The sequence below is a fragment of the Poeciliopsis prolifica genome, unplaced genomic scaffold, assembly GCF_027474105.1.
Source record: "Poeciliopsis prolifica strain line A6 unplaced genomic scaffold, Auburn_PproV2 SCAFFOLD014, whole genome shotgun sequence".
Classification (NCBI taxonomy): Eukaryota; Metazoa; Chordata; class Actinopteri; order Cyprinodontiformes; family Poeciliidae; genus Poeciliopsis; species Poeciliopsis prolifica.
Window position 1 is genome coordinate 5,413,076 of NW_026562389.1, and position 27,593 is coordinate 5,440,668.

At 39.4% G+C, this 27,593-nt stretch overlaps 2 protein-coding genes across 2 annotated transcripts; one reads left to right on the plus strand and one right to left on the minus strand.

Annotated features, from left to right (window-relative positions):
* Window positions 1-1,681: 1,681 nt before the first annotated feature.
* On the minus strand, window positions 1,682-6,654 carry lipg (lipase, endothelial). Its single transcript, XM_055039743.1, has 10 exons — window positions 6,245-6,654; window positions 4,931-5,115; window positions 4,633-4,812; window positions 4,097-4,208; window positions 3,789-4,007; window positions 3,438-3,680; window positions 3,191-3,308; window positions 2,688-2,915; window positions 2,354-2,458; window positions 1,682-2,276 (listed from the first exon to the last, which is right to left on the minus strand). The coding sequence occupies exons 1-10, from the start codon at window positions 6,321-6,323 to the stop codon at window positions 2,264-2,266; spliced, it is 1,482 nt and encodes a 493-aa protein (XP_054895718.1). The 5' UTR covers window positions 6,324-6,654; the 3' UTR covers window positions 1,682-2,263.
* A 4,303-nt stretch (window positions 6,655-10,957) lies between these two features.
* On the plus strand, window positions 10,958-22,633 carry LOC129366171 (E3 ubiquitin-protein ligase KCMF1-like). Its single transcript, XM_055039870.1, has 7 exons — window positions 10,958-11,138; window positions 13,354-13,521; window positions 15,263-15,402; window positions 17,759-17,860; window positions 18,660-18,840; window positions 20,059-20,377; window positions 20,914-22,633. Exons 1-7 carry the CDS (start codon window positions 11,123-11,125, stop codon window positions 21,239-21,241), a joined length of 1,254 nt encoding a protein of 417 aa, XP_054895845.1. The 5' UTR covers window positions 10,958-11,122; the 3' UTR covers window positions 21,242-22,633.
* Window positions 22,634-27,593: the final 4,960 nt, after the last annotated feature.

Below are 27,593 nucleotides of genomic sequence, written 5' to 3' on the forward strand. Positions count from 1 at the left end.
AATATTGTTTCTTTTTATGTAAGGAAGAAAAAGAAAGAAAAGAAAAGTGAAACTGAAAATAAATTCCTGGCAAAAAAAAGCTGATACAGCTGATTCTAATTAAATTTAAGAGAAAATCATAGATGTTAAAGTTTAACCACTGCATGCAGCAAAAGACATTGTTTGAAATTCAGTATTTTGAGTTTCAGTCAAAACAGAACTGGATGCACAGGTCTTATTTATATTTAAATTGAAGTGAACTGAAAATACTTTGTTGATCACAGGAGAAATTCACACATGTTGTACTGTTCTTTGCACAGTTTGGCCTGTGCAAAGACAAATAAATAGACATTCTAGACATGGCATGGGAGACAGATGCCTGACGGAACTGCAACTGATAAACTACAGTCTGCTTACCGAATCAATGAAAAACTCTGCTGAAACTAAGACTCTTTTGTCAATGAGTTCAAATTATTAATGAGCTCTTGCAACATTCTTACGTTGAAGTGAATGAACTTTTGCCAATTTAAACAGAGTTTAGCTTGAGGCAAAGTCAGTTTGATCAGATATTCAGGCAAAATGAAAACAGATCAACTGACACAAACGAGTAACATTGTTGGAAGCACTTTTCAGCATAAAATGACTTCAAGCTATTGAACCCCAACTTTTGTCTCAATCCTGCATGTTAGTACAGGTTTGAAGCTCTCCACATGCTAACAATGAGGAAAATGTAAATATTTAATCCAACTTCTTCTCCAAACCATTGGTCCTTCACTGTCCCTCTAAGGAACTAATATTAAATGTTGTCCATATTGGTGACCATCCACCCATATATTCTTGCACGGTCGAGGAGCGTTGGTGCCTAATCTCCAGCAGCATTGGGCAAGAGGTGGGGTGCACCCTGTACAGGTTTCCAGTCCATCATGAACTGGAAACCTGTCCACAATGGACATTACAGAGACAGTCAGAGAAGTCAGATGCAAGTAAACATGAAAACTCTATGAAGAGCCAAAGTCAGAATATGAACCGAATGCATTTTTGCTTTTTGCTAATCATATTGTTCACTAGTGGAATATTGTTTATTAAAGCAGATTTTCAGTTTTTGCCACAAATCACCCCACTCTTCTCCATTCAGTCCACCTTCGCCCCCACATTCATACACTTTGTTAGGAAGGCATTTAAACTTTTCCACTTTTAAGTTTACATCACCCCACTGAATGCTTTCTGGAGACCAAAATATAGTTCTAACTGCATTCCTGTGGGGAAAGCAAGGTAGAATATTTTCAAACAGAATTAAATCTTTAAAACTACACCTTGAGTTTTCCTTATCCAGTCGATAACTCCGTTAAAACTCTTGCCAGACAACCCCATGCAAAAAGAGGGACTAACACAAATCAGAAATTTGGTTCATGTTTCTCACTTCTCTTGCTATCCCATCAATCCAGTTTACTCAACATTTAGTGCCAGTTCAAGCACCACTCAACTCTTTTTTCTCATACATTTATGGATCTGGTTCCCCCAAAATGTTGTGGAGACTAGATTCAGATAAACTAGTTTAACCCTTACTCAGAGGTCAAATGCCATTTCAAAATCATCAAAATTTAATGTAAAGTCTATTGCAAATCTCAGTCACCCTTAGTTTGTGTTCAAGAACTGACAGAATATCAGCCTCCAGTTAAAAGGGGAAAAAATGACAAGAAAGTTTATACAAATGGATTACTTTATTTTGCAAAAATATTTACATTATTTACACACACCCCAAAAATGACACTAACACTCTGTTGTATTTAACGGGTCAAAATACAGTGCATCGGTAATCTCTCAGCAGTTCTTGGTCACAGACAAACACAAAAATACTGCATCTGGAAGAATTAAACATGTGCATCATTATGGGATGTGCTGATAAGTTATGTTGGTCTTGCAGTGCTTTATTTTTAATAAATAAAATATTTTTTTAAAAATGTACAGTATGTACTACAATGGCTGGCATTTTCTGCCACGAAGCTCTACTTCACTAATCCACACAAAAGTTCCACGACTTTCCCAGCAGTCTCAACGCAGACAGGACCTCTAAGGCTACGACCCAATGCACCATTTCCCAGCTTTCTGGTAGACAAGACCCCCAAAGGCCTCATTCCAAGAAACTTTCAAGACCTGAAGCCTCCTTCCCCAGTGCACCAATAAATCCAACAAAAGTGCAGAAGTGATAAGATGCTCCTCTTCTCTGATCCACACTGGGACTCCCCATGGTAACTGTGCATCAGTCATTTGAAGTCTCAACTTCTTACATTGGTAACCTTTAAAGGAGATTCAGAATTAGACATGGAAAAAAAATGCAAGTGTGACAAAAATCTGTCAAAATCAAGTTGGGTACCGTTTTCTAGGTTTAACTTCCCAGCCGTCACGGCATTTAATGAAGGTTATTGACTCTCCTGGAGAGATCTCCGTTTTTGAAGGGTCTTGTGCACAGAAGGTAAACCTGCAGTAAACAAAAGAACTTTAATACAGTCCCCTCTCAACATGCCAGATCTCCATAGAAAAGGTCCAACTTCAGATCAAGGCCCTGCATGATTTAGACATTCAGAGAGCCAAAGCAAACTGTCATCAGGCTTCTAGAGATGGTAATTTGGCAATTAGTGCTATTTTAGTGCATCAGAGACCAGCTCTTGACAACCATGTTAGCAACATTGGAGATGGCAAGGTCTTACTTTTTCTGAGATTCTCCAGCTTTCACACGAATCCGTCGGATTTCCAGCACAGGTTTGGCAGCGTTGGCGTTCCAATTCCAGAAAGAGTTCTTGATGTATTTGAAGACAGAGCTCAAGGATTCAGAGTCCCCCTCCCAGCTCAGACGGATCTTCAGCAGATCACCAATGTCTTCTTCAGTGAACACCAAGAAAGTGTTAGTGAAGTTCAGGCCAATAGGATCAGCATGGCTGCAAGAGAGACATTGGAGATTGTCAGGGAATCTGCTAAAGCATCTGAAGACTGAGGAACAGCAAAGATCAGGCAAGCAAAAATCAGTTGCATGCAACTTTTAGAGGCAGAAGCAACCAGATCCAACTCAAATATACATTGCATGGCTTTTAGCAGGTTTCCAAGAGAACTAAGCAGGCAGCTGCTTTGACATAACTCAAGCAAAAATCTTCATGCATAATCATGTCAAAACATTCCAGCAAGACTGGTTTTTCAGGCTAGATTTTGAACTTACACAACAAAGATGTTTCCTGTGTCATTATGACCACCGTACAGCTTCACATAAAATGTTGGATCTGCATTATCAAACTGTTTCCTGTTGAACACGTGCATCTTCATTTGATAGTGGTATCCTTCAAGAGAAAACAGTTAATGTTTAATCAGCAATACAGTAGCAATTTATGGCAGAGTTGTTTATCACTTACAACAGCAAGTATATGATAAAGACATAGTAAATTTCCAGGACATATCAGTTTTCTTACCTCCAAAAGGAGTGTTGGCTCGGGTCTTTAGGTACATCTTACTGTTGCGTCTCTTGCGCATCTTTCTGGCATTGTAGCCAATGTTGTTGCAACGGTTTTTGCGGCAACTGAGGCAGACCCCCTTCTTGAATCGATCTGGCCCGGTGCATTGGTAGGCGTAGCTCATGTGGTCCTTGTTCATCAGGGAGTCCACAAACAAGTGCACGGCTCGCTCATGTTCACACTTCATCACCTCCATAAAGTCTGGAGAAAACAGAAATTAGGCACAACATTTGGGAAAATGAGAACACCCATTGGTTTAGATCTTAAAATTAAAAAAAGGTAATGATGGACAGTCTTTAAAGGACTCACTTCCTGCTGCTGCCAACATCTCACCAAGCGCACAGCCAGGCTGCACGTCACCACCGTTTGGATAGATGTCAATGTCGCCGATCGGCTGCTGGATCCCAATGCTCACACCTAAAGCCTCCCGAGTGTACGTGTGCAGGACATCTACAAAATCAGCATCATCAGGCGACAGCCGTTTCTGCTCCTCCACACCCTCAAACATGGGCCCTGCTGGGTCCAGACCTACAAGAAACCCAAGAGTGGTAAGCAAACAGAATCTTACATTTCCTAAGCAAAGTTTATTTGAAAGGGTTTACATGCATTCATCTTACCAGTGATTCTACCAAGAGTCCCTTTTACATATGTTCCTGCAAAACCAGCAACATGAGCACCCAAACTGTATCCAATTAGATGGACATTCTCCAGAGGGAGTTTATGTTCCTCCTGTGTACACAGAAAAAATGAGCAATTCTATTAACAGCTGCCACAAAGTAGATTAATCATCTGTTTTACAGTCAGAGGCAAGTTTGCAGTGCAGCTGAACCAGTTACAATCTGAACATGGAAACTTTAAAACAATACAGCAATGAGGTGTTTGAGACATCACAGGAATATGTGCATGTAACTAAGTGTTATTTTCATTACCAGTTTCTGCAAAAAAAAAAAACCAAAAAAACAAAGTAAGGCTATGACTAAATCTTTCAATGCTTTTGCTAGTTTATGTAAAACCTTGTGACTCACTCAAAAAGGGAAACAAATGTTTTCTCAAACCTTGTGGTTCATGAGTATATTCTTTGCCAGTGTTTGTGCAGTTTTCATTACAACTGTGATTCACAAGAGGAAGTGTTTTCCAAGGTTATGGCACACACCTGTAGCCAGTCGAGCATCTTGGCAATGTCGACCCCAACAGCAAGTGTGTGGTTGACTGCATTAGGGTAGAGCTGCTGAGCTAAAGGCATCCAGTCAACCACCACCACATTGGCTTCGTTTTCACGCAGCATCACTGCAGAGACAAGTTTATGCATCCAGGTTTCAAATATGCCGCTCATCTGAAAGGACATGAACAGAATTAGAACAAAGGCAGATTTCATCTTCATTGGGAATTTCGTTTCCTTTTAATCTCCGAGGTGGATTTTAAAACTACATTAACATAATACAGGCGTTTACCGTCCAGCCATGGATGATGAAGATGGTCTTGGCTGTAGAGTTGAAGCCACATTCTTCCAAACAGGCCGTCTTGCCAGTTTGCAGGTAGCACCCTTCTTGGTCCAAGTCTAAACTTTTCCTCATGTTGTACTTAATCCTGCCATGGACAGCCTCCTCATCTGTCAATTCAAACACCTTGTCTTCACCTGGTGAGAATAAATGCAATTAAATACATTGGAAAAAATCAAGTGGTAGTTTAAATTGAATGCTTCATCCAAAACTAGGACTAAATAATGGCAACAGCCACAAATATCAAAAGTCCTCCTAGAACAGCGAGTGCCATTTGTGTGCTACTCAGTTTTAAGTGAATGTTAAAGAATCATTCTATTCCAGAATCATTGTAACAAAGTCATGATGACCATTGCATTAGCACGTATAACATTTATTTATATAGCTACTGTGGATGTGTAAAGCCACTGCCTGTCATTTGTTGTGAGTTGGCTTCTACATCACTGAAGCAAAAATACAAAAATTGATACAAAACGTTTAAAAAGAAGAAAAAAAAATTGTCAAAAAGTTGGCATTAGAAAAAGTAATAAAAAACAAAAAACAAAATCTCGTCAGCATTAAACTGAAGCCTATTCAGGGTCTAAACTTTGGCGCTTGAAGCTGACCGGCTGATGCAGCAGACATCTCATCTGCTGCACAAAGGAGCGCAAACCTGCGTGGCCACTTCACTCCCTCTCACACAGCCGCAGCTCGTAATTACAGCATTTTACACGCTGCATTCAGACTCGAATGCCAAATTTCTGGAATAACCCCGCAGCTCCGGTGCAACCATTCCGTTCAACCAACCAGAACCGAGTCAAATAAAACTTGTTTTCCCTTCATCCGGACGCAGGAGATCCAATTTAATCCAGCGTTTGATTGACTGGATTTTTATTCCAAACCCCACAAAAGCTGGCCGCGGGTGGCGGGCGCCATACAATTGTTCAACATAAACACCCTTTAATTGGCCACAGTGACCAGAATGACTTGAGCCGAGTGGGTCCGTAGTGAAACGCGGACTCAGCGGAACACATGTCTAAATGGTTTGAACAGACGGAGGAAGGAGAAGAGACGTGGCGTGGAGAGAACCTCCCTCCAAGAATCTAAAAAAAGGACACGTCGCAGTCACAGCTCATTAAATCCATCCCGCTTTTCTGCTCTGGATCGCTCAATCTGGACGGGTTTCTGTTAAACGTTTATGAAGAAATAACTAAAGATTCCTGTCGAATCGAGCGATGTCATTAAAAAGCAGACAAAGAAATGAATGGATAGACTTGGAGCGCTTACCTTGAAGAACACTGTTGTCCCCTAAAGCGGACGACACATGCCGGAGAAAAGTCCATAATAGAAATATCTTGAGATTCATTTCTCAATCACAGAGGAGAGGAGCAACACTTAAAAGGCTGTAAACGAGTCTGAAATGTTTTGGGTGTTTTGTTGTTGTTGCTCCTTGAGGTAACGCAGTGAATGTTGATCCAGTGACAAAGGGACAGAGAACCGGCGCGTCCTCTGTTTGGATGCTCGTTTCCAGGAGTCCAGCTCTACAACTACTTGAATCTGCCGGCTGAACGTCCCCTTTTCAGTTTTAAATACGTTCTCGTTGTAAGTCATCTGATCATCGGCTGATCTATCGTGCCTCTTATTGGTCAAGCCCCCGATTGTTTACGCTGAAGGGCGTGGCGTCTTTTGCGTGGATTAAGAGTAGTAGTTCCTCACGTTTTTGTGGTGACGCAAGCTCCGGATGGATGGCATGGCTTGTCATAGGTGTCCCGCAGCTGTTTGATGCTCACAGGAGTCAAACACAAACAGTAGATGGGAGAAACAAAGTGGGGGAAGGAGGAGGGGAAACGCAGTGAGTTTGTTTGCTTGGCGCGTCATGGAATGGAAACAATCCACCACCGTGGAATATATTTATAAGGCCTTGTTGTGCGGGGGATGGAGACCCCTACTCATACACACACTGAAAGCATCGTTTCCCTATTGGCACGCAGCCAAACCACCAGCTTAGAGAAGGAGGCAAAGAATGGGCCCACTCACGCAAGGGGGTCTACAATACAATCAGTGCTTGTGTGTTCATACATCAGGGCCTACCAAAGGAAGTGGCATCTGCAGCAGCCTCCCTTGGTACCTGGTTCGTGTTCTACACATTACAACCGCGCAAGTAAATATGTTTTGTTAGGGTTTAGACGTCATAGTCGCGAGATAAGGTAGCAGAATGACTGTGAAGCTGAAGGAAAACACAAAGCGCTAACAATAGCGCTAACAAAAATGACCTTCGCAACTTGATGTTGCAAAGGTGCCACAAAACATCTTTGCAACATCAAAAATGTATATGGATATAAAAAAATAGAAATAAAAATCTCTGCACATCAGAGTCTCAGTTACATTCAGGCCTGAGCTTTGACTATGCCATTCTAACACATGAATATGAGTTAGAATGTTTCTTATTTTTCATCATTGATTTTGACAACAGAGGGTTTTCGCCTCAAAATACAAGTGAGCTAAGAACTGAACAAACGTGGATAACAAATGGTTAAAAATCAGATAAAAATGGTGATTTTTGCAAACTCAGAAAAATAAGAGGAAAATGCTGAAGCAGACCTGACTTTATTTGTATGTAAAAGCAAAAGTGAAGTGGAAAATATTACATGAAAGACTTCAACTTTGCACATAGCAGATGCAACTTCCATGATTTTGTTTTATTTCAATTTTTATTTCAATTTTTGCTTTATGAAAATGCAGTGAAAAATATCTGTAAGTCAAGTGTTGACTTACAATTTATTTTCAGATTAATTTCTGATTAATTTGTTGCATATTAATTGTGTAAAAACACAATTTGTTGGGGTTTTTTTTAGTTAAATCAGCAAAAATTTAAAACAATGATCCAGTTTGAAGCAGCAACAGATTTGACAAACAAGATGCAGATGTGTAGATGATAGATGATGCATTTTCAGGTTGTTACTGCACCTCACTTCTTGTTTTTCCCTGAATTTGTCACCTTTTAATTTGTTGTAAGCACACAAAAGGGACAGTATGTCAACAGATTAGAGCAGCAAACATCCACGGAAAAAACATGTAAATATTTCCAGAAAGTTTGCCGAGCATTGATCAGAACCGATTGGCCCATCTGTGAGTCATTTTTCTTTAAAAGTTAGCAGAAACATCTTGTTAAAACAAAACACACATATGACACAGATCTAGTCCCACATGAACTAATTATAGTCTCTAACCTTCAACAACAAAAGCTGAGCTGAACAAGATGTCATGTCCTGAAGTGTGTTCATGTCTGAGGTACTGACAATAATTACCTTTACAAACAAAAGGTCAGTCCCTGTAATTTAATTTGACATTTTCTTTGTCAAAAGTTGGTAAAAAGGGAAAAAAATAACAGGAAAAAGAAAACCTCAACATCTTAAATGTATTTTGAAAAATCAGGACAGAGACACATTGTTTGAAAATAATCTCTTCTATTTTTAGCTCCTTGCTCCTTACCTATTAATAACTCGTGTGCTTATAAAGATTCACGATAGCGTCTGAAGAGGTCACGGGAATTCAAGCGGAGACGTCCAAGCCATGTATCCTCTCTGGTGTATAAATAATTTACCTGACGTCACTCAGAATTTCGAAAGGGGGGAAAATGTTTTGAATCGGACTTCTTCAGGCTCAGTGGAAGTCGGGGAGGACGCAGAAATCTGAGTGAATAAGTCTGATTACATTATTACTATCAGCCAGTCTCACTGAAATTATGTGCATTTTTTTTTATAATCTCCTTGGAGCTTGTAATATCTCTGAAAAGAGGAAAATAGTGCATTTAATCAAGTCTGCCCACCCATACAGAGGCCAGGATTCTAATAAAACAGTTCATAAATGAGAGCAAGAGACAGGCGGTGCCTTAGCATTGAATTTTATGTAGTTTGGTGTGTTTTCTGGAAATAACTTATGCTTTTATATGTCTAGCCAAATAACTTTAAACAGGTCGGATCTTAAAATTTAAACTGTTGTCATTTCATCTTCTAAATTCTTAAATTCATCACAAGATTCTGTCTGAGAGGCATATTTAGTCCTTTCTGGCTCAACAATCACAGTTTAGGATTAATCATGAAGGCAGCAAGGATTCTCAGTACATAGCTTGCTGTAAACGTTGAGTAAGACTAACAAACTGCAAGTTTCTCAGAAAGTCTTCTGACCTTATATTTATGTTTTTCATTTGAGCATGACGACACCAAAGTAAACCAATGATACTTCTCCAGAAGGAGCTCCATGTACTTCTCAGAACATGTCTGATGTCAGAAACTGGCATTCATGTTTACCTTGACAGCTAAAGAAGCCTTCAGTGAAGGGCTCGTGTTATTCTTTCCATCCACTCAGCAAGATGTCAGGTCTCGGTCTGGGAGCCATTTCGGTTCTGCACCGTGCCGACCTGTCCTCAGTTTGTTCTGTGAGGTCTGTGCGGCAGGGAACCACTGCACGAAACCTAAATAATCACACAGAGCTGAGGTTGTCGAGGACAGCAGAAAAATCCTGCTTAAACATTTTTCAGGTGTCAGGTGGAGCTTTAATTCTTCCTTAAAGCTTTTGTTAGAAACTGCAGCAATGAAATATCAAATTAGAGCAAAGTTTGCAGCATGTGCAGACATTTTCAGAAGCGACGGCACTCTACTTATTTCTGAAATTTCTAAACTGAACTAAATTATAGGCTTCTAATTGTGATGTTTAAAGTTGACCTTGATGTTTTCAGCTAAAGAGGGTGATCAAGTACAAGGAAATAATGACACTGTAGCAAACAAACAAGACATGGAAAGTGTTGAGCAGTTTTATTTAATGGAAATACTTTTCAGGGCGACTGGTTGGGGTGATGGAAAACACTGCTGCCGCACCTCAGTACAGTGCCTGGTTTGCATATGATGTATGGAACCTTTGCTCAATGTTTACATGTTCTCCTCGTTATCTTTCTGGGATGTCTGGCGGTATTCCGTCATAATCATAAAATTGTAATTAAAAACATGTGTCATCTTTGGGATGAACTGGCTATTTTTTCCCCACAATTTATTTGTGTTGTTCTTCGTCTGAATGTAAACAGTGAATATAGTTGTTAACAGAGGGCAGGGTGAGACGCTGTGCTATTTATGCAGAGCTCAGAGGAGAGCTACTCATGAAAGGTGCATCCTGATGGGGTGTGGGTGTGTGATCAGAATGCCTCCACAGTAGGGATCATTTTCAAAGGGCCGGTTGTGACAGGTTATATTGCTAAAACTACCTTTTAATGACCCTATAAGGAACTGTTAAAACACTACTAAATATGTGTCTTTGCCTTCAACGAGTTCCTTTTTAATCAAATAATAGCAAACACTGATGTAATTTGACAATATACAGAAACACCAGGCTTTGATTTGATTGATGAAATAACATTTAAGCACCCAACTGTGATCTTGTAATCTATCTAGGTGTTTTACTAGAATCTACTAACTAGAATCTGGAGAAGCACATAAACTCTTATGGATTTGTCCCCTTGGCCTTGAGTTTGACACATGCTCTACAGACTTAGCCCTTGAAGATTAGAAACTCTCCAATATCCAGGCAAAACTCAGATTGGATCGCTGCTATCAGCTTTAGCCTGCAGTCAAAGGGGTTGGATGAGACTGAGGTGGTTGGGCATCTGAACAACTAATCACCTAAAGAGTCTTGTTGTTGAGAGGACTTACTGGTATTCCCTTCTACAAAATCCTCAAAATTTGATAACATATGGATGAATTGAAATGTAATGTTTAGACTCTGATTAAGTGTCTTTTATTTTATATGTTTCTTCTGTAGTTATTTATTTATTTATATATATAAGTTTGAATTTCTATTGATTTGTACATATTTTTTAAAAAATGTGGAATCTGATTAATAGTGCAATCAGATTTCTGGAAAATTGCAACTTCAGTTTACATCAGCCATGGCAACTGTGGCACCAAAAGTAAGACAGCAGCGCCCCCGTGTGGCCAAACCAGTTGGCCGGTGACACAGCAGGAGGCGGAGGGGAGCAGTGAAGCCAAACCGGATCCTTCATGAGGGAAGAGGCCAGGGACAGGCACTAGCCCCGGCTTCTCTTCTCTTCTCTCATATTATTCTGTATTGCAAGCCACAGGAGCCCAAATAGGGGGCTGAGTCAGTGTTCGTAGGATGTCCCGTCATGAAGGTAAGACCTAATTTCAGCACAGACCGGAGGGCACTCCGCAAATTGTAATAAAAACGTTGACACAGTGCACCGTCGGCTAACTCCTGCTAGCCGACAAATTCTCTATTTGCAGCTCGTCTTAGCTAACGTTGGCTACTGTTAGCAGCGTGTGTGCGCTACATCGTTAACAGCTCATTTTGCCGGTCTCAAAATATATATTTAACATAACGGGTCATCTGTTTGCAGTTACTTTGAGTAAATATTCATAACTCCACTTTAGTCAGCGCTGTCACATAGGCGGAAGAGGCTAGTTGAAGTTAGCCGAGTGCTAACTTAGCATGCCAGCTATGCTATGTGGTAATGTAGGTGATCGATGTGGAGCAAGGGGGGCACCGAAAATAGGCAACATTAGAGGACAGCGGATCCCAGATGGCAGTGGAGGCGTGGAAGCTCGGAAATTATTCCTGTTAGCTGCTTTAGCTTCGTTCCTGGTGAAAGTTGGCCTGTGAATCTCAGCTTCGTTAGCTAACGAACTGCAAACTAACAATCACCTCGTCCTTGTCACCAACCTTGTTTGGCTTGGAGTTATTTACTCGAATAAAATGTAAACAGATGTATTAACTGCGATATTTCTATAAAGTTTATTCGGGAACTTTGCACTGGCTTGTCAGTTAACATTTTGCCCAACGGCAGCTGGTTGGTTGCAAAGGTTAGTTCGGTGTTGGACGGACTCTTGTTTCCACGTTTATGTTGTTGTGAACTTTGCTGTCAGTTGTCGTCAAGTTATATATCTGAGAGGGTTGAGTGGTTGTCCTCACAGTCAATACGCGTCTATTAAACGTGTATTAATCCGGTAAATAAAATGTTTACCGGATTAAAAGGCAGCCTTGTGTCAGTCAAGGTTCATAGTTTGTTTGGAAAACAGAACACGGAAATTAAATCTTGTGTTCCCAGATTGAATTCCCTTTAACTTTTTTTCTGGGAGATAACTGAATTTAGAGATCTCAGCTGTTTAAACAAACAAATCAGAGGTGAGATTTCTGCTGCAGTTTATTAACGTTTTTAAATGGGTCCTTTAAATATGGACTATTTGCTATATTTTGCATAAAATGTTGTTGCTTCTGAGTTTGTTGGTGGCACTGCCAAGTATGGTTTGTGATTTAATTGCATTAGATAATTTATTTCAAATCCAAAAGTGTGAATGACACTCATTAAATATTTTTTTTTAAAGTAAAGGTTATGGCTCATTTTTGAAATGGGGTTTTCTTTAAATCACAGCCAGACTGAGCTGGCTGTGATTTGAACTTGTGTATTAAATTAGCTGATATTTCTTGCTTATTTGGCTCATTAAAAACAACAAACTTCCCACATTAGTGAGGATTTATTGTGAATAATATTAAATTACTGTGTTGTCATGATGAATTCCAATTAATATTTAAGGGAAACAAAAATATTTTCAATTATTTTGACTAATTTTATTATTTTTGTTCAATAAATATCAATAAATTTAAATGGCATGATTAAATACACTTATTGTCTGCAGTGTAGGCATACAAGTCACACTTCATTATGTAAGTAGTATCCTAAAGAAGCCTGTTTTTATAATGGGATGTTTTTATAGCACAGTATATGTGCTTGTGGGGCTTGATAACATATCGTCACAACAATAGTTACTTTTTTGAAAAATTTTTAGGCAATATATCATTTGTTTTTATCATAATTGTACAAGTACCAACAAATATTGCAATAAAATTTTAGTTCCATATCCCTAGACCAGAACTACAACAATATGCTTTAGTTATGTGTCAAAAATGAAAGTAAAAAATATACAAATGATGATTGCAGGTATCTTTGTGTTCACCTTGAATCTCAAAATTTCTTCCAATGATATAATAGTTATATAAATATTCAGTAAATAGCTGTTTGGTTTAAATATGTTATGTTTAAGCATCACTTGATCAGCATTTGTTAATTCACATGTTTTTGTGAATTGTAATTCAGCTTGTGAAACTTTCCTCTTTTTCTATGTACTGATGTGTTGACTGTGTGCATAATGTAACATGATGTTCACTGTATCTAAAAAAGGAAATCAGTTTTGCATCAAATGTAACAGTTGTTAGATTTTTAATTTCTTGCGTTAGATAATGCAGTTATTGTACATGTCTGCTGTAACAGTCTGACACGGTCACTCATATTGTTGAACTTTTGTGCTTGTGTTGCATGTGTTCTCCTTCAGGTGTGAGCTGCGACGCGTGTTTAAAGGGCAACTTCAGAGGTCGACGGTACAAGTGTTTAATTTGCTACGACTATGACCTGTGTGCATCATGCTACGAAAGCGGTGCAACCACGACCAGACACACCACAGAACATCCCATGCAGTGTATATTAACAAGAGTTGACTTTGGTACGTAAAGCTAAAGTTAACATGAGGCACATTTTGAAAATGTGTATAACATGTTACATTTTGGCAGCGTGATCTGTATTTTTAATTTGAAGTTATTTGCTAGTGAAATCTAGATCGAGTCTAGATCTAACTTGGTTGAATCGTAGAATATGTTGTCTTTTTTTAACGTATTTTAAATCGAGAGGCTTTAGTTTCCAAATGAACTTGCAGTACTTGTCGTTCCTAGCCTGTCTTAAAAAGACATTAACTTCTTTTTTACTTGAAGTATTTTCCATGGCTGTGTGGAAAAGGAAGACAGAAGTATGGAAAATATTTTTATTTCCAGCCTTTTTCTTTCCTTTAAACTAGTAATCTTAAATTCCCAAAAACAGTTGGTCCAGCCAGATCTTTTTACCCTGATTGCGCCAGATGTTTGATACTATTTTGGACATGGTTACTATTTTGTCATCTGCCACATGAAGTCTTTAGTTTAGCATTCAAAGGATGGCAATCTACCTTTTCATTGACAAATGTTACTCAGAGTTTTGAATCCTGGATGTTTTAGACCAAAAACTGATAGTAGACCAGAAATATTGGTAAACTGTTATAAAATTCCTTTATGCTTTGCTTATTTTTATTAATATGTGTGCTCTCATCTGAGTTGCTGTAAAAAAAAAACTACTTCCTTGTGAAAATGAATTTTGTCTCAGTATAAAGGTCATCAGATTCTTTCAGTTAGATTTAGTCTATTTTCTTCCTTTTGTTAAGTTTCAGTACATTAAGGGTTTATCTATATTACTTTTTCTTTGCTATTAGTACCATCCTCATTACTACTGCAGGCACAGAGAAGATGTGATCAGGTTAAACTCTCAACAATGTCAAATACTGGGCTGTTTTTTAAGCGATTGGTTCTTGGAGTTCTTATCCTGCATTTTTACATTTTTGCTATAAATGCACCTTGAAGAACTTGAGCATTTTCTGGAAAACGTTTGTGAACAGTAGAACCCTTCGTGCTGCTGTGGCGCTGACATTGCTGCTTAAAAAGCAAACTGACATCCATCTATGCTTTTACACGTCCGTCCATGTGTGTCTGTCCATCCTGCTGTCTGTTCATTCATCTGTATGTTTGTCCGTCCCTCTATCTGTTCAGCCATCTGTTTGTCCTTCTGTCTGTTTGGTCGTCCATCTTTCCATGGATCCATCAGTTAGTCTGTCTATCCGTCCTTCTGTTCTCCAGTTTGTCTATAAATCTTTCTCTTTTTGTCCATACATATAATACAGTAATATTTGTTACTGTTTTACCTGACTTTTTTATTTAATTTGTTACCTGATTCCACTTTCATTTAGACGTTAAGAATGAAGTAAGTAATCATAATGATTCATGTAAGAAGCTTTAGAACCAAATGTGTGGTTTAAATGACATTTTAACTTGACGTGCAGGATCGCAGTTGTTGTATTGTCTGCCTGGCGTCTCGAGCTCCAGACTGTCATGTAACTCTTAGATGCATTCCTAACTCTGCCCGTCTGAATCAAGTAATTGAATTATTGCCTCAGCATGCGGTCAAGTCCTGCTAGTGACCTAATTATTTGATTCAGGAGGGTTGAAGCAAAAACATCTCTAAAGGATAGACCCGTTAACAACGGGTCTATGAAATGACAATCTGAAAATATTATTTAATAGCTTTATTAGAATCACAGATTTTTTTCCCTCTGGAATGATTGTGTACACACCAGAACTGAAAGCAGTTTGTCTTTGTTTCAGACCTGTACTATGGTGGAGAGGCGTTCTCAGTGGAGCAGCCTCAGGCCTTCACCTGTCCCTACTGCGGCAGGATGGGCTACACAGAGATCTCCCTGCAGGAGCATGTGGCTGCAGAGCACACAGAAACCTCCACTGAAGTGGTGAGTGGGCGCCTTAAGATCAGTCGTCTCCGTGTAACCCCGTATAAATGTCTGGCTCGACTAAACCGCTGAAAAGAAAATGCTTCCAGCTGCAGTCTGAGTAAAATAAATGGATTGCAAATAATTTGTGGTCATTAAGTCTTAGTTTCAAAGCCAGTTCTAATGGGAAGTGTTGTCAGGTTGATTGTTTACAGGCAGAAATTATAAACAGGGAAACAAATGCTTTATTGCTGTGAAACGATTTAAACCTATGCTGTATTGTTTTATATTTTTCTCTTTTATTGCAGTTTTGCATGGAGATTATGGCAATTTTGCTTTCCTGCTATATGATCATTGTGTGCACAACACTGTCTGCTAGGCCACAGTGGAGAAATATCCCGAAATTTCAGAAGAAACTGATTTGCAAAGCTCTCATGTAATAGAGAGGGTTGGGGTGTTGATCCTGACTGTCACAAATGTAGTGTATTTAGTCACTCTAATTAATTGTTACTTCATCTACACAGCTTTCTGTGTGGGAGACGCATGAAGTCACACAGGATTAGGATCCAATTGCTGTTTGAAACATTTCCTTATGTCATCATTTTTTATCTTCCTTTCCTGGAAGAACCGAATCCTTCACTTTCAGTACACTGCTGGAAATAATCATCAAGTCATTCACTCATCTTGTCTGCGCCTTGTTTAACAAGTGCATAGAGGAACTTATTGTCATGCAAGTTGTCAGAGGATGTGAAAAAGGGGTGATTAAGAAAGGACACATTTAGAAAATCCAAACCTCAGCTGCTGAATATCTTCCATAGTTTCTTGTGAATTAAACAAGAAAGTTCATGGGTCTATATGTTGAGTAATTAACTTAAGAGGATACAGTTTAATTATTAAGTTGGGACAACATTCCAATGATAAGAAAAAGTCCTAACTCAAGCACTTCTTATATTATGTGGTGGTTGATACGCAGACTAACTAGAAAGCGGGACTTTAATTTTCATGAGACAATTTTCCAGGATGAGTAAAGAATATGTTGATCTCTCAGGTTGACAGCAGTATGTAATGTATTTCTCTTTATTCCAATGTTTGAACTTCCTTTGGTTAGTCTGTTGTGACAGAAATATAATTTCAGCTAAAAACATCTAAATCTGAAGACAATGAACAGCTCACAAGCATCAGCATCACATTTCTGCTCTCAATTTGTTCTGAAACGTTTCATTTGAAATGTGAGCCACACTTTTTCAATTTCAGTTCATAAATAGTTCTGATGAAAGCTGATCCTCTGTTGGATGGATTGACTCAAGTTTAGATGACAGAGCTTCCATCAACACATGTATTGATTTTTTATTATTATTTTGTTTTATTACTTGGCTTTTAAAATTTACTGAGAGTGCATTTGCTGCATCACTCCAGACATCTCAGGAGGATAAGGCTTGAAGTGTATTTGGTTTACATGGACAGAAAATATCACAACAAATAATAAAAATAAATTTCAAGTTAAGCTTTACATTCACAAAAAGATGCTTTCATAAATGTCAGTCTAGTAAACATGTTACCATTATAAAAAATAAATAAATACTGTTCTAGGTGCATGTTTCATTAAAATGACATTTCTTGGCAGAGATTCACTTTCTAGTGTTGTAAATCAAAAACAGATTTGATTTGATGAAAATTAAGTTCTGTTTCACTGTCAGCTACAGAGTCTGCTTGTCAGAAGACAAAAAAGGAACTATTTTTATATTAATTTGAGTGAGAATAATCTTTAAAAAAAGTCAGAAATGGTTTGGATCATCAACTCTGACATGCTGGACTGACCACATCCAGGTTATTTGTGCTTATTCGATGCTACATTCCCTGGACAGAACTGTGACAGATAAAAGTGGTTTTTGAGTAAATAGGAATAGAGAGTTATGTAAATTTGTATTAGAATCAAAAATATTGTGATTAAAAAAAATTCTGCTTTAACACAGTGCCAATAAACTCTTATCCATAATGTATGCAGACCTTAAAAACTAACAGTATTGGAATTGTTTCACATATTTATACACGGTTGGCTGCATAAGAGCATCAATACATGTTTATTTACAATACCTTAACTATCTTAATTAATGTACTGTAGTAGTTTATTATTAATGATTGAGGCTTGCTTATAGATCAGTAATTGTGAGGCTCTGATTGTAGTTCATTCTTAAACAGTTTTTATTACTGTTTTCATTATTATGGCGATAACTATCACATCAACAATTCATAGTGAAGGCGATCACGTCAGGAAGTAATGTTGGGATCTATTGCCATAATATTTCTAAAGAAGTTGGTCGTTATGTGTTTTTTGGCTAATATCACCATGTTTTTTTTTCCTCTTGCTGTTTTCCAGATATGCCCCATATGTGCAGCATTGCCAGGTGGCGACCCAAATCACGTGACAGATGACTTTGCTGCTCATCTCACACTTGAACACAGAGCCCCAAGAGACTTGATATCCTTTTATCACTCTGACAGACACGTATATTCAGAACAATTCCAGAAAAAGATCTTTTTTTTGAGAGTCAACTAGATTGCACCCATTTAGTCTGTAAATCTGTCATGCTTTATTTCTTTCTGAGCCTCAGGTACAATAAGGTATCGTGGTTTATATCAGTGTTTCCTAAATATTACTTGTATTGGTATTATTTGGTAGTTCAAAGTTCAGAAAGTGATTTCACCTGCACAATTCTGAGAACCCTGAACCATTTTTAATGCATTCATTATTAAATGTTGTTAAATGTTATGTTGTTGTGCAGCTTGTAATGAAATCAGTTGGTTTACTTGTCAGGAAGGAGCAGAAATATGTCGGTTCTAGAATAGCCTCAGGACTGGCCGCATCAGCCTTGTGGTCTATTTATAGGACACTTTGAACAAATGCTTCAGAGAAAACAAAAGAGGCAGAAATACTCTGAAATGAAACTCAGAGCAGGAGTTTCAGAAAGCTTTACAAAATGTCAGTTTGGTTTGAGTTATGTAGCCAGTTTCTCTGTGATTGGGAAGATTAGAGCAGCATGCAAATATGTTTTCAAATCACAGCTGGTGCTGAAGCCGTCAGACTGTAGGAAGCACGTTCTAGTTGTTTTAATGTTGCAGTAAGCAAATGTACAAGAACCAGGTTTTCCCCATGTGACTATCCTCTTAAACTGTTAACAAGAATGCTTTCTCATAAGAACATTTGACAAAGATCTAGCTTTTTAAAGTACATATAATAGATTTAGCTTCCAGTTTTTTTCCTTAACAGCGAGCGTCACGATGAGTCCAGCGGGGTGCGGCATGTGAGGAGGATGTTTCACCCCGGGCGCGGGTTGGGGGGCCCGCGAGCCCGCAGGTCTAACATGCATTTCACCAGCAGCACCACCGGGGGGCTCTCCACCACTCAGAGCTCCTCACAGAGCTCCAACTACAGCAGAGAGGCCATGGATCCCATTGCAGGCGAGTAGACAGCTGCAGACTCTGCTGGACCGACGTTACTGCAGAAGCTGCTGCCAACTAAAACAAGACATTTTAAAGTTGGACAGATAAATTCTTTATTTTTTAAAAAGATGCATTTTGCTCAGAATTGCCCCTGTCAAATATCAACTTCATTTTTTAAGATCTTTTTTAAGTTGTCTTTAAGAACTTCATGTTGTAGAAATCTAGACAAGTGTTAGTGTGGCCTAGTCAAAACCTCCAATGCTGCATAGAAGAGTGAGCCAAATGCTTCCACATGAGTGCAAAAACTAGAGACGTGTGTTATTGGTTGATATCAGTCACTAACATATTGGCATTGATCCAATGAATACAAATTGACTGACATTAACATCCAAACTTTTTCTTATAATAAAGAAAAAAGGTAAATGTGGGATTTCAATATCGGCCCAAATTTTAAAATCAGTGCAGCTCTATGAAAAACAGTCAGTCATTGTCAACCTCCCTTCATGTTGATGAATAAAATAGCACAGCTGTCTTCCTTGCGTGTGGATAAGCAATTAGCAGATATTGAAAGGCTGATAATTGCTTAATTGTCGAAAAAAATTGAAAAAAATCCAGACATCCCGTTGTTTCACAATCTGCTCCTTATACAAGATTTGCAGTAAAGTCAAAATCCTGATCTTGACTCCCTGATATTAAAACCATTTAACAAATTAATTGGTCCTGACAGGATCTATGCAACTAAAGGGAATCCATTTGAGAGTAGCAAAAACATCTTTGTTCCAACTTCTTTGCTTAGTTTAATTTTTTTTTTAAGATAATATCTAAGGCATGTTGCAGTGGCTTTTAAAAAGTTTGTTTTGTGTGGGAGGGAATTGTTGTGGTAATTCCTTGTTTATCCTGTTCCCGATTTTAATTTGGTTCAGATCTTGGCATTTGCTCAGTCACCCCCAGCTGCGTCTTAATGAGGGCCAGTGTTCAGTTCCAAACAGAGCACCAGTGTCCTTTCTAATGACCCGCTGTACCTGCTGAGCTTTGATCCCACAGCTCTGGTTTTAGAAGAGGAAATTGCTGGAAATTTGTCTGTGAATTTGTAAAGAAATGAATGTTTTCACGCTGCAGCTATGTTGCCTTTTGTTTTTCTTTGTGAGAGCTTGCAGTCTGGTAATGATCTTGTGCTCAGCAAGGTCTTCCCATCACATTTCCTGACTCTGAACTCTGTGTGTTTGCTTCTCGTAGAGCTCCTGTCCCAGTTGTCGGGGGTACGGCGTTCGGCCGGGGGCCAGCTCAGCTCGGGTCCCTCCGCCTCGCAGCTCCAGCAGCTTCAGATGCAACTCCAGCTGGAGCGCCAGCAGGCGCAGGTGGCGCGCCAGCAGCTGGAGACGGCCCGCAACGCCAGCCGAGGGGGCGGCCGAGCCAACGCAATCCTCAACACGAATTCAACCGCTGCAAACCCCAACCCCAGCGCCAACCACACCAACAACCCCAGCCCACACCCGGGGGCGACTGAGCCCAACACACAGCACACGGCACACAGCTCCCAGTTTCTACTCAGCAGGTGGGAACATCTACCCTCCATCTGACACTCATTACTGCTGATGGTGCCAGTCGTGGCTTTTTACTGAAAATTTCATAAACCACAGGATCCAGATAATTTGATTTGCCATAATTAGTTCTGTGATGTTTGGTTTAACAACAGAACACCAAATGTCAACGTTTGATTTTAAATACCTCAATATGAACAGCAGGTGGCTCCAAACCATCTCTCTGATGCTGTTAGGTAAGCGTTGAAACAGCAGGTGGACTATAAAAAAATAATAATAATAATCACTATAGGCCCAATCGCATTCGTACTGAGAGGTAAAATAAATTTAGAGGATTTTGAAGCATCTAAATCATGGAAAAACATAATAACTTTAAGTCGCCTTGAATTTGATGCTTTTCCTCCAAGAAGACAGACACACACAGTCATAATGACTCATGATCTCGAAACTGTATTTCAACACAAGTATCTATAAAAGTGCTTACGGGTTAATACGTAGAATAAGTTGCTCCTTGTGTGAAGACATAACCGTTTCCTATTCCGTCCCCCAGGCTGAGCGAACCGCGGCTGTCTGAGGTGGAGCGGCAAGCGTGTGAGGCCCAGTGGGCCGACAGGAGCCTGTTCGTCACCGAGCTGCTGCTCTCCACGCTGCTGCCCGACGACGACGCCTCGGCCTCTTCCTCCGAAGACGAGGACGATTGTCACGGCCCGTTGCGAAACTTCGCCGACTTCGAGGCCATGGGCTGCGTGGAGGTGATGACGTTGGACGTGGCCCTGGAGAACCTCAACCTCAAGGAGACGAGCCCCGCCCCGAAGAAGACCAAACCGGCGACTAAAACGGCACCCGCCAAGAAAGAGCCCCCCGCGCCGCCCCTTTGATGACATGGCCGCTCCCTTTCCCCCTTCAATCCACCATTGTGACTAGCCGACTGCTCCGTCAGTCCAACTGCCAATGGATGACAAAGACTGCAGTTCTTCATGGCTTTTTTTTTTGTTTTTGTTTTTTTTCTCAGTGATTGTCATTTCAGTTCTGTCGCTCCCCAACTCCACCCCATGTTTTACTTTGTGTACATTGAATAAAAGTAGTGAGACGAGAGAATGTGAAAGCAAGCAAGCGTGTCGGGTGTGTGAGACTAAAGAAGAGAACTATATAAATATATTAAAAAAAAAAACTATATGAAAGTTGATAATCAGTCCCACATAACCTGTTTCCTCTAGCAGAGAGCGTAGTCCGCTGTTTTCCAGAGACAAAAACTCGTCACACACTCACATAAGGAGAGGAGGCCGACTGAAACCCCTCTGCTTAATAAAAGAAATAAAAAAATAAATAAAAAAAAAGCTGCTGTGTATTTATAGATATAAATTAAAGTGCTTGGATGGTTTACCACAACAGAAGCATGAGCTTAAATCACCATGTGCCCATTTTAAACTGCAGTCACCAGACGGGGAGGTCCTGACTAACTCAACTGTTCGGTGCCGCTCCACCGGCATCTTTCCACCACACACACGCACACACACACTTTCTCTCGCACACACACACTGACTGTTTTGTTAACCCTTATGTCAAAGTCTCAAGCCCCTCCCCTTTGTGTGACATCAACTGTTTTTTTTGTTTTTGTTTGGTCATGTGACCTGGCTTTATATCGACTGTGGGCACTTTGGTTTTGAATTTGCATATCCAGTGTCCATCTATGTACACTACAGCTGTTCTGCACAGGAGCGAAACACACGTCTGAGGCGAAAGAGACGAAGCGATCTCTTGGTTGTGACCGTTTTCAGGCCTTTTCTAACAGAAGGAACGCGAGCCTTGGTCTCCTCACGGTTGTTTTCTCTCTCCTCTCTTTGTCTTTTACAGGAGATCAGATGCTTCTTTCTCCGGCTTCATGTGTTCTGAAATTAATCTCATGAATACAAAGATTTACTCATCATGTGACTTGGAAGGAGAGGATGCTATATTGCTCTTTCTGTCAATCTCTCTCTGAGTCCAAAAAGATCTTTGTATGCCTCCCCTGCGAAACTGAAGAAATGCAATGTATGTTTTTTGGCTCACGAGAAGAGCCAAACGACAGGGTAAACCTTTTCAGTTTGGAGGACAATAAAACATTTTTTGGATGGAAACAGACTAACCCAAATCCTGCTGTCTGGTTATTTTATTTTTTATTTTTTTGGCTTTTATTTTTTTTTCCCCCGTTGCCAATTTTCCTGGCGAGCATGTACAGAATAATGGTATAAAAAAAAAAAATAAACACATACCTTACAGGTCGAGTTCAATCTCATGTAGTCCTGTCATCTCCTGATGCATCATTTGCGCAAGTTTATTTGTGTATGTAGCCCATTTCACCAACAAGGCAGTGCAAAGGGCTTTACAGCATAAAAAAGTAATAAAATAGAGCAGCTGTCCTTGTTTACAGCTGATCTCTGCAGTCGTCTTGAAAAAAAAATTGACTAACCAGCAAAAACTCGCCTAATACAGAGAAGAAATGTAAAAGGTTTTAACCTTGTATGTCCTAAAGAACTAGGAGAAACTGAAGTCTCATCTTGTTTCCGCCTTTTTTAATGAAAATGTCCAAATGTGCATTTCAGTAAGTTCATTACATTACAGATTGGACTGAGAGGAAAAAATGTCTTTCCACCCTCAGGTTGTTTCCCTGACTTGAGCACAGCTGTGTTATTTCTCACAGAAAGATTCACTTAGGAAGAAAATGAGTTTTTGGAATTAAATCTGGGGAATGTTAAAACCATTACACACTTTATGGGACACAGGAATGGTCATATATTTGAACTAGGAACAAATAACAGCCTGGAGGTGCATCTTCAGTTTAATAAAAATGGACATTTATTTCTGTGATTCAGTTGTTAAAACAAACTCATACAGTGATGTAAAAAGGTACGTTTTTGTTGCACAAATATTTCAGGTTTTTAATTTCAACAATAATCTAATAAGACGCAATGCAACATCAGGAACTGACCCAAAGAGAACCCAACTGACTACATGATGTAGGTTAAAAGACCAAAAGCTTCACGATCTAAAGACGTTTGTTGATGTTGGTCTGTTTGGGACGTCGGGGAGAAAGAGAAACCTTCACAGGAGTGTCCAACCTCCAAAAATAACTCCGAGAGCGCATTGTTTACTCTCCAGAATGTTTTCCAGCAAACCTCTGAGGTCTTCACAGAAAAGCTGCAGCCATACAGAGATTAAATTAGACACACGTGGTTACTAATCAGAGGTAATTGTATTGGATTGGAACAATAAATGGACCTAAATACAAAGGCAAGCCACAATTCTGATATTTACAATTCAATTTGTTTATAAAATAATGAAAATGTCAGAGGAGTATTAATATTTTGGCAGTGTTAAGTTCAACACCAACCGAAGCCAATTTGCTGTTGAAAACAAAAAGACCTCAAACGTTCTAGGTTTTAGTTCATTTTTATTAAATCTGAGCTGTAATTTAAAACAGTTGTTGGAAACCTTAAGCTCTATAATCGACTCCCTGATGGGAGCTTTTATAATTTGCAGAAGCCACATTTTTATAAATAGTCACATGACTTCCTGATGTCAATTAGGATGACAAATAACAAACAAACACCTTTTCCAAAAGGGAAACAGTGCCCTCCCTCCATCATTATAAAAACTTTTCGAAGCCCCAGAGAGCAGGAGGGTTGTGGTTTTTATTTCTTTTTGGTTACTGATTTAACCGGCATGAAGCAGGAGCCATTATCCCCTTTAAATGAACGCGGTGTCACTTGCTGTGTGCAAGAATTAATCCAGCCTTTTTTTGTCCAGGCATTACTGGAGAGGTTTCTTAAATTAAACCCAGCAGACACAGACAGAGACACAGACACGCTGCTGGGAAGGTATGTGCCAACATCTAAATAAGATGTGGCAGATTCATGCAGGCTTTGTCCATGTCGGTATCCGTAGAAGACAGAGAGAATGTGAAGCACAGGGGGGTTGAGGAAACATGACAAAAGTCCTGCAATCATGTTTCACATGGTCTCTATCTCTGTTTTGATGGGGTTTTTTTCCTCTGACTTTCAGGCAATGTTTGGGTTTGAAACGTGAACTGTGAAAACAAGCAAACTTAAAGAACATGTCAAAAATATTTTAAAATATGTTCTGAACTTGAGGTTTTAGTTGGTCAAATTCTCACTGAAAGGCAGAATAACCGAGAGGAAAAAAAAAACATAACTATGACTCTGTCCATCCCATAATGACATGCAGACCCAGTGACATGACCTCATTACTCATCTTGGAGAAACACACACTTCAGCATTCAGACATGACTGCAAAAATAAAAACACAACTCAGTTTTTTTAGGTATCCTTTGTAATTTTAATTCCCATAATTTAGTTTAAATGACATTTTTCCACTAAAATTCTTAAATAAAACATTACAGTACGATATATGCAAATCAGAAGAGCATACGATTTTTTTGTTGTTGTTGTTGAAGCAAGCTACAGTTTATCCTGAATTTCTTTGCATTTTTTTTTTCATCTATTTACCTTTTGAAAGGACTGGACAGTTGAGAAGCAGTAAACAGTAAGAAGACGACACAGAACTGCAAAGCCTGCAGGCCGGCCAAGGAGCACGTTATAATACAAAAACGACCAGAGACTCAAACAGACGATGGCACCCCATGTTCAGATGGAGGTCTCATTTTTTTAACCCCTCTTTCATCTGGAATGAGAGCTGGTTCTATGCAACCATGAGAGGGCGCTATTACACCAGTCCAGTTTGTGACGTACATTCAGGGAGCGAGAAGAAAATGGCACATTCTGTGTGGTTTCTGTTTATAAACTTATCATAACGATACAACAGAAGCACACTTACTCCCTAAATGACAATTTAGCCAGTTGCCAAAATGATGCCCCTCTTTATGGTGCGGACAATGGCAAACTGCGCCATCTACCGGTTGAATTTACTGGACTGAACTGAAAAAAAAAAAAAAAGCTTTCATTTATAAGATTTCAGTTTTTTCTGTCTTGAGTTACATTGCAATGTTTTTGTCCACACAAAGTTTGGTATCTGATGTCAGATGAATCAATTTATTAACCTTTTCAAAAACAATATGTAATGTTTTTTTTATTTAATAGCTAAACTTTTCCTCTCCTAGGACTGAGCAATGTGCCCTTTTGGCCTATCAGGACGACAAATGCATGGAGAACAAAAAACCCCCAAAAACAAACAAACAAAAAAACAAAACAAGAAAAAGTGAGTTGCACAAGAGGCTTGCACAGCGTGTTGATGTTCACTTGAAACACCACAAGATGAGGAGCTAGAATATCAGCCTCCTGGTGTTAAAAAGCAAAACACCATTCGTCTCCGAAGTGCCCTCCACACTCAGAAAAAGAATTATGCCGAAATAATTTCAATTTTTGCTACAGTAGCTTTCAGTTAGATATATGCTACTGCAGTAACAAAAGTATTTAAATACGTCTAGCACCTGTAGAGGGCGCTGTGGAAGCAGCTGAAATGAAAGGAAGGGTTAATGCCGAAGAGTGATTTTTATTCCATGAGATTCTGCTTTGTGTGCTGATTACAGTCGTCTCCCTGCTGAAAGGTCGCGAGGTCAAATCTCAGTGAAGGCCTGCATGTGTGGAGAACAGTGTGTCTCGCTCTTTTCCCAAATTGAAAGCCATGCATTAAACTGTCTGCCTCACATTGCCTGCAAGTCGTGTACTAGATGCATTCAGTAGGTGCCAAAATACGAGCAAGCAGTTTAAAAAAAAAAAAGAAAATTCAGATTAATTATACTGGGAAATTTTTCAGCTTTGTCCACATAAGTTACACTGACAGCTTACAGACAAAAGCAGAGATTCTTTAAAAGATGCACTTCTTCCTCAAAACACACAGCAGAAATCAGAAATCATGAGGAAGTGAACATGGCGGCTCTGTGCAGACCTCTGTGCAGCACGATCTGTGACAGAGGAAAAGGTCATGAGCTGCAAGGGAGGTCAGCTGCTCAGAAATCAGGGAGTGGACCCTGAAGGGGAAACAGTTTTTTTTTTTTTTTTCTTCGCATTTTAGACATGATGTTGTAGCAGAGCTGTCCTCCTCTGGCAGCTCACTGCCAAAGTCTAATGCAGTAGGGAAACAAAATTACAAAGTGTTTTCATCTATAGTTCAAAAATAAAAACGGTCATTTCAAAACCTGATCTACTCGCGATCGACACGTCAATCTACATGCTAGAGGAAGACGCTGGGCTCCGTGGGAGTGGGCGCGAGTGCCAGAACAGACGTGGATGGGAATATTTCCCGCAGTTTCTCCTCACTTCGAGCCCACAGCATCTCCCTCTAAAAGTGCGGAAGCTCACCCAGGTTAAAACTCAAGATATGGTAGAAAAATATATAGTTTTGATGAGATTTCTCTAGTTATTCTTTTCGTCACTGAATTGCACCCACACATGTAGTGTTAACACATTGCAGAAGCAGTGTAAAGTGACAGGGATCATGATCAGCACTACTACAAAAACCACTGAGGAAAAAAAGAAGAAAGAAATCAAACACACTTCCTCTCAAAGCTCTCTTTCTCTCTAGACACTTCTGGTTATATTCTGTTTTGTTTTACTTGCACTTAAAAAATTCATGGTTAATAGTTTGTCTTTCATTGGCATCATTAGGCAACAGTTTTTTTTAAAACAGATATTCTACAATATGGTTACAATGTAAACACCACAGTACTGAATTATTTTACTGTCTCTGCACAAAGTAAAACACGTTACAAGGCATGTGGCTACTTAAGCATAGATTTGTTCATGAAGAAAATAAAAAACAAACAGGAAACACACCACAAAAACAACAAAAACATCCAACAGCTGGCATAGAGTTTGTTCAAACAAAAATAACTTTAGACTTTGTTCATCCGCAGGTCACCGAAGTAACCTTATTTTAAAAGCTGGTGATGATCAGTTGTTTGTTTTTTTTTTGTTTTTTTTCCCAAATCGCTTTCACTTTCAGACAAAATGAGATCAACGGGATAGTTCAGGATTTAAGAAGTGAGGTTCTGTAAACAGATAATAGGAAGCTAAAATCTTTCCTGCAGCAGAAAATGGCGTCTCCATTTCAGTCTCGTAAGAGCTAACTGCTCTTCTGAGTTTTTAAGCCTATCATCTTAAAATCTTAAATAGCATTTTGGCAAACGCTATTACGCTAATGCAAGGGGAGGTTCACTGACAAATTATTTTGGTCGGCAGATTTGCAGCCAGATTCCAGCTCAGTGGAAACCAG